We start from the raw sequence: 7811 nt of genomic DNA, 5'->3' as shown, positions 1-7811 counted from the left end.
TAAACACAAGTCAGGAATTACTGGAGGAAGGAATATAATGGTGATACCTGTAAGTTCAGTACTTTTATTCAAGAATAAGACAAGTACAGAACATGTCGGAAATAGTCAGCAGCTCAGGGTGGTCCGATTGGGGGAGAATGGGGGTCCATGGTTTACAGCAGCAGTAGTTTCTATTGCTTATTGATTATACAGTCATGATTGATTAACTCAACTCTAAAAATAATGGGGGTCTTAGGAAAGTACCATTTATTCTGTAGTTACAAGGCCATTTCAAGATTAAAAACTGTACCATATTAATATATGTGGTGGCCACATCATTAGGAAGAAGTTCTGAGTTCAATGATTTTTTGGAAGACACTGGTAAAATCATCATTGTGTATTTGTAAAGGGAAATCTTTAAAATAATTAGTTATTTTTATTAAAGAGGTAACACAATGTGGGTCAAAGTATATTTATTACTAATGTACATAGATATATCACCAAATACAAGCATGAGATTCATTTTCTTGCAGATATACTCAATAAATTCAACAACCATAATACAAAGACTGCACCCAACAGGGCAGACAACCAGTGTGCAAAAGGCACACACCTTGTAAATACAAAAGAGAAAAAAAATTGATAATGTGGAGAACATGAGATGCAGAGTCCTTGAAAGTGGTTCAAGAGGTTGTGGGTACAGTTCAGTGATGGGCAAGTGAAGATGAGTGAAGTTATCCTCTGGTTCAAGAGCTGATGGTTGAAGGGTAATAACTTTTCCTGAACCTGGCTGTGTGAGTCTTTGCATTCCTGTATCTTCCTGCTGGCAACAGGATCAGAGAGCATGTCCTGGGTGTGGGGTTCCTGATCATGGATGCAGCTTCCCTGTGACAGAACTCCATGTAGATGTGCTCTCTGGCAAGGAGGGCTTTACCTGTGATGGACTGGGTTGAATCCTCTATATTTTTATTGGATTTTCAGTGCAATGACATTGGTGTTTCCATACCAGGCCATGATGCAGCCAGTCAATAGACTCTCCACTACACAGCTACAGAGGTTGGCTAGAGTTTTAGATGTCATTCTCAATCTTCATAGAGGTGCTGCCATGCTCTCTTCATAATTGCACTGAAATGCTGGGCCCAGGACAGGTCCTCGGAAATGAGAGCATTGCAGAGTTTAAAGTTGCTGACCCTCTCAGAGGTTTTAAGCGATGTAAAATTTCACTGTTTCATATTTTTTGCAGTTACAACGGACAAGATTCATTAATTTGCGAGTTGCGTTCCCTGTTTAAACGATTATCAAATGGGAAAGAACGGTCTTTGAGCACAGAACAGTTGACCTCCCAATTGAAGTTGAATGGTAAGCAATAGACACATCCATACTTTCATCAGTTAGCAGTATGCCAGTTTACTGATTTAAAGAAAGTTTCTCAAATCCATAGCATTCTGCTGCTTGATATATTTATGATTGAAATCTTCTGTAGTTGGGGTCAGTTTTGTGGACTCACAAAAGAAAGGCAATTCGATGAACTAAAAATTGTTTCAAACTCCATATGCTCAGTGAGTATATGTGTAAATTAGCTTGGCGTTCCAGTTACTCATCAGAGTTGAAATAATAGGGTGGCACAGAGGTCAAGTTACCAGAGATCTGGTCTCACAATCCAGACAGCTGAGTTCAAATCCCATTGCAATATTCATCTTTGAATTTAAACTGCAGAAATTCTTATGGTAGTTATCAAGATTTGCAACTGTTAGCTGGCGGATTTGGGTATTAAGCAAAAGGTGAGATCAGTACAACATCCCCAGTCTGAGTGACGGAATTACCATTAGTCCCAGAAGTTTCCTGCTGGGCTTCAGCAAGACCAGACAGAAAGTGGTGGAAGGGAAGAAGGGAGGATGTGCACAAGGAGCCTGGCCAGGATGCCCGTAAACCAGAAATTTACCAGTGGTACATAATGCAATAATTGGTGTCCAGACACTCAGTGAGGGAGTCACTGAACAAATAAATAAATAAAATGGGATTTGTGTAAATGGGTGGTTGGTGCAGACTTGATGTATTGAAAGGATTTCTGCAAATACATAGCAAATATTTCAAGTTGATGATTTATCATCAAAATCTGATGGAAGGTCGTCAACCTGAAACATTGGCTCTACTTTTCTCCCTCCAGGGAGGCTGTTTGACCTGCTGAATGCCTCTATCATTTTCAATTTATTACTTCAAATTCATACATATGCAGTCTATATCATAAAATTAATAATTACAGAAACAGTAACTGGGAAGTTGATGCTAATATAAGCAACTGTATTCTTTGAATTTGTATGCCTACTTTAACACATTTTTAAAACCATTTTGTGAAGTTCACGAACAGAGAGATATAGAGGAATGTTTTCGCAATCTGGTGAACAAACTGAATAGCAAAGTGGATCAGGAGCATAATATTCTGAAGGTAAAATTGATCTGTTGTGATACTGATAATCGATTTGTTTTGGTCTTGGTTTACCTGTAATTCGATCTCTACTTTTCAGTTTAATTTTTTTATTTCCTTGTTTAGCATTATTTCTATACAAATATCTGTCATTCTTTACAACCTATTTACTTAAATGTTCTTTCAACTGTTTGCTCACGCATTCTCCCATGGTCTAGAACATAATGTACATAATTTTTAAATGTTTTTAAAATCCCAGGTAAGATGTGAAGCCAAGTGGTTGAGTCATCTACAATAACAGCCTTGAAAAGATGGTGGGACAAGTAGATGGAAAGGTTTAGAAGTATATTGGCCAAATACTTGCAAACTAGTTTAGCTTGAATGGACTTATTGGTCAGCATGGATCGATTGGGCCAAAGGGCCTGTCTCAGTGCTGTATGACTCTGTGTCCAATGAACGATTTGTATTGCACTCAAAAACTGATTTTATTGATGTATTTCTACCATAGTTACAATTCAGTCACTGATCTGGTCTTACTCTGCCAGAGCCTCTTGACTATTCATGTGCTGACTTTCCAGAGAGTGACCCACCTTATGGCCTCCTCTCCTTCAGTCAGCTCAAGTTTCCATGTCAAGTACACACAATGGACACAGAGAGTCTGACAGTCCTCAAGGTTAACCACACCACCTTTGCACAGTGAAATGTTCTGTCACTAAAAAGTGCTGAGAATCATGGAGGAAGGAAACACAGGCAATGGATTGATAATTTTATATCGCTATACCTTTATCACCTTTGATCACTTTTGTTATCTCCCTGATGAAAAGTTAATCTCCTGTTCAACATATTTATTGAATGTCTGTCTTATGCTGTACTCCTGGAAAAAAGTGAAATTTATCCCATCAGTCATTTTTGTAAGGCAGTTATACAATTCTCACAACATCAGTCAGTGATTCAAGTCTTCAAGTATTGATAGGCCATGAATTCTCCAGGTAACAGAGTGCACTAGTCACAGCTTAATCACCATCTATAAATTCACTAATGACACAACTATTGTTGGCAGAATCTCAGACGGCAATAAGAAGATAACGGGAGTAAGATAGAGCCTGGTATAGGCTGGTTGAGTGATGTACCAACAACAATCTTGGACTTAATGTCAACAAGACCAGGAAATTTATTGTGGACATCAGGAAGGGGGAGTTAAGAGAACACATCAGTCTTCAGCGTCAGAAGAGAAAAGGGTGAATGGCTTCTAGTTCTTGAATATCAATGTCTCAGAGCATCTATACTGGGCCCATCACGTTGATACAATCATGAAGAAGGCTGCAGAGTTTGAGGAGATTTGTTATGTCACCAAAGCCTCTAGCAAATTTCTACGTATGTACTGGGGAAAGCATTCTTACTGGTTGCATTGTCAACTGGTGTGGAGGCTTCAAGGTGCAGGATGGAAAGGGGCTGCAGAGGGTTGTAAACTCAGCCAGCTCCATTACAGGCACAAGCCTCCTTCCATTGTGGACATCTTCAAAAGGTGGTGCTTCATGAAGGTAGAACCATCATTCGGGACCCTCACCATCTAGGACATACCCTCTTCTCATTGCTTCCAACAGGAAGCAGGTACAAGAGCCTGAAGACCACACACAGAATTTTTAGACAATCCTCATAGAAGGATCAGAAGTAGAGAAAGTGAGCAGTTTCAAGTTCCTGGCTGTCATTATCTCCGAGGACCTAACCAGGACATAACATATTGATGCAGATATGAGGCAATCCAGTGGCTATATTTCCTTAGGATTGATGAGATTTGGTTTGTCAACTAAAACACTCAAAAACGAGAAATGTACCATGGAGATCTTTCTGACTGGCTGCATCACCGCTTGATATGCAGGAGGGGGGCACTGCTGCACAAGATCAAAATATATTGCAGAAGCATGGAAAATCAGTCAGCTCCATCAAGGGTACCAGTCTCTGTAGTATCCAAGACATCTTCAAGGAGTGGTGCCTTAGGAAGGCAGTCCATCATTAACATTCCCCACCAGCCAGGACATGCCCTCTTCACACTGTTATGACCTGGAAGGTCATCGTCATCAGGTGCTGTGCCCAGTTTGAGCTTTGTCTGCCATGGCCCACACACTCCTCTTTCAGGTCAAGTGGATGAAATTATTGGTATTCATTTCCAGTTCTCTGGCTGCTGTGTCCATCACCATTGGTCTTTGTCTTCCTCTTGCTTTCTTCCCTTCAATCTTTCCCATAATTACCGTGCATTCTAACTCCTCTTTCCTAATCACATGTACAATGAAGTTATCATGATCTCATACATTAATTCTCTTTTTGTTTGCTCTGTTTATGACATCCTCATTAGATATTCGTTTCATCCATGATATTCTTTGCATCCTCCTCAAAAACCACATCTCTGCTGCCTCAGTTCGTTTCCTTATATTTCTAGATTCTGAACCTTATAACATATCTGGATAAATGTAACATTTCAATACTCTGAAGCATACCTCTGAGGAAGGAGGTACAGAAGCTAAATGACACACACTCAGTGATTCAGGAATGGCTTCTTCCCCTCTACCATCTGATTTCTGAGTGGACATAGAACCAGTGAACACAACGTCCCTACTTTATTTCCGGTATTTAGCTCTATATATTTTAATTTACCTATTTAATAGACATATACATATATATGTACAGTAATTCAGTTTGTTTTCAGTGTTTATTTATCATTATATCATTACTGCTGCTGTAAAACAGCAAATTTCACAACAAGTATCAGTGATAATTAACTTGATTCTGATTCATGAGAGCAATGATTCCAGTGTCAGGGGGAGAACGATGGCCGGTCACTTGCTCCTTGTGCAACACTCCTGTGAAGCTGAACAAGAGCAGCCGATTAGTGTTGTTGCCAAGGTATCATATTCACGTGGTGTTCATCCCTTAAGGATATTTATTGTACACCTTAATCAAACAAATGAGGAATCAGAATTTTTGAGAGCAATTTATAAAGTATCAGTTTTCTTGTATTAAATGCCAACTGATGGATCACAGGCTGAGTCCTCATTGGGTTATGTCTTGTAGATTTATCAGGTCACCATGGTTAACACATTGAAGTGTTTAAAATGCACACAATCCATGAATGAAGACACAGTTTTCCTGGATATACCGCTATCTGTTTGCTCGGCTAATGCTGCAGAAAATTTTGATTCCATGGTAAGTTAAAAAAATACAAGGAAAATAAGGTAAACTTTTCTTAAAAAATTAGAGTGATTGATTACTTTCCTGCAGTGAGTTTAACATCACATTTTTTTTCTTGATTCCATGAAGTTGAGTCTGGACAATTTACAAATTAACAGTTTCACAATAATTGATGTTTAAAACAGCATCAAATCTTTAGACTTCTATTTTTGTAAATTCAAGAAGGATGGGATTGTTAACATGAGGAACTTTGAGAGCCACGATAGTGTAGCGGTTAGAGCGATGCTCTTACAACCCAGGACATTCTCGTGTTTGGAGTTCATTTCCAGCGCCGTTCTGTAAGAGTTTATACGTCCTCCCCATGGATTGCATGGGTTTTCTCCTTTGATTCCCCCAGTCTCTATCGTATGGGTTAGTAGGTTACTTGCTCATTGTAAATTGTCCTGTGATGAGGTTGGGGTTAATTGGGGTTGTGGGTTTGCTGGGTCAGCATGGCTCGAAGGGCCAGAGAGGCCGACTCCACACTGTATTGCTGATTAACTAACTGACTGACCACCTGTATTGTTTCTTAACTCAAAACATAAAGTACTTAATCCTAAAGGAAGAGAGTAAATTATGAAAAAAATTTAAGAACACCTAATCTCTTTTGACCTCATATGATCTTGCATATTTATTCTTTTTTTAAATAAACTTTTCACAAAGTGTTGAGAAATCAATTGGCTAGTTTTGTAAACAATTTGGCAAGTTGATGCATTCCGCATAGAACATCTCCTGGAGAGTAGTGGTTGAATTGGAGTTTCCCAGTAGTTATGATGGAAAATCTGATCACTGACCTGCAACAGCTTAGACTTGGGACAAGTCTAAATATATCAATTTACATTTTAATGAAAGGGGACAGTGCTGAGAGTTACTATAAGCAATATTAATTGTCAACTTCAATGATTTGGAACATTTTAACTATTTTAAGCATTTAGAATTAATTTCTAAAATAATTACTTCTTGTAATAGGATTTTTTGTTTACTAATAGTTTTTAACTGTAACTGACCATGAAAATCAAAGTATTTTCACACATTTAGCAGCCTGGTATGTTAAGTTTACAGATAAGAATTATGCCACATCTGGGCCTTGTATTGGTCACCTCCAACAAGGGAGGCCAACCATCTTGTCTTAATATCCAGTGGTATTGCCATTGAAAATTTGCCTATTATTAATATACTAGGTTTTAGCAATGAGTAGAGGGTCTATTTGTTCAGTACCTACCAGTTACAGCATGCATTGAAGCCAATACAACAGATGACTAATTGTTTCAGAATTGGGACACAATGGTGGTGTAACGGTTAGTGTAACCCTACTACAGCTCGCGCGTCAGAATTTGGATTTCAGTTCTGATTACATCCGTAAGATATTTGTACATCCTTTCTGTGAGCCTGTGGGATTCCTCCGGGAGCTCTGGTTTCCTTCACATCCCAAAGACATTCTGGGTAGTAGGTTAACTGGTCATGGTAAATGATCCTCTGGTCAGGCGAGGGTTAAACAGGTGGGTTGCCTGGTGGTGCAGCTCATTGGGCCGGAGGGGCCTGTTTCGAGCTGTATCTCTAAACAAAATGAACATGATCTGGAACCTTCTCTCTATCCTGTTCCTTTCTTCTTAAAGGAAAAGGGTCTTGAACAGTTTTTGAAGGAGGAAAGAATGGAAGGTGACAACAAATGTTATTGTAACAACTGTGAGATGAAGACTGAAACATCATCAGTAAGTATTCCAATCAGTCATCCTGGTATTTCTGTAATTCTTCATGCTGCAAATCAGAGGAGCAATAGAAGCAGCTGAATGGTAAAAATAATATTTTTTCCTGGACAAATCATCTCCTTGAGCCCTTTAGTACTGCCAGATGTCAGTGCAATGTCTTCACTGGTGAGACGTGTCAAGTACATACAATGTGGAATTCCATGTGAAATGTATTCACATGAGGATTTACAACACGGAGAGTGAATGGCTGCAACATTTGAAATGTATAGCAAAGAGATCTGCTAATCTTCAGCTTTGCATTGATGAAACAGGAAAAGTAAAACTCATCTCTACCTTACATTTTTCAGAGATACTATTTTAAGCACTTGCCACAAATCCTTACATTTCAACTGAAACGCTTTGAATTCGATAATAACTACATGGCATTTCAGAAACTGTTCCCCCTGGTTTGGAATTTACAAGATCTCAGGTAA

The 7811-nt window shown here is 38.9% G+C and overlaps 1 protein-coding gene across 1 annotated transcript; it reads left to right on the top strand.

Moving 5' to 3' along the window:
* Nucleotides 1-2339: 2339 nt before the first annotated feature.
* On the top strand, nucleotides 2340-7811 carry LOC132403582 (ubiquitin carboxyl-terminal hydrolase 47-like). The gene is made up of 4 exons (XM_059987008.1): nucleotides 2340-2425; nucleotides 5474-5605; nucleotides 7246-7341; nucleotides 7686-7811. Exons 2-4 carry the CDS (start codon nucleotides 5489-5491, stop codon nucleotides 7809-7811), a joined length of 339 nt encoding a protein of 112 aa, XP_059842991.1. The 5' UTR covers nucleotides 2340-2425; nucleotides 5474-5488.

Source organism: Hypanus sabinus, chromosome 2 (assembly GCF_030144855.1).
Source record: "Hypanus sabinus isolate sHypSab1 chromosome 2, sHypSab1.hap1, whole genome shotgun sequence".
Lineage (NCBI taxonomy): Eukaryota > Metazoa > Chordata > Chondrichthyes > Myliobatiformes > Dasyatidae > Hypanus > Hypanus sabinus.
The sequence above is the reverse complement of the archived record's forward strand: the minus strand, read 5'-3'. Positions and strand labels throughout refer to the sequence as shown.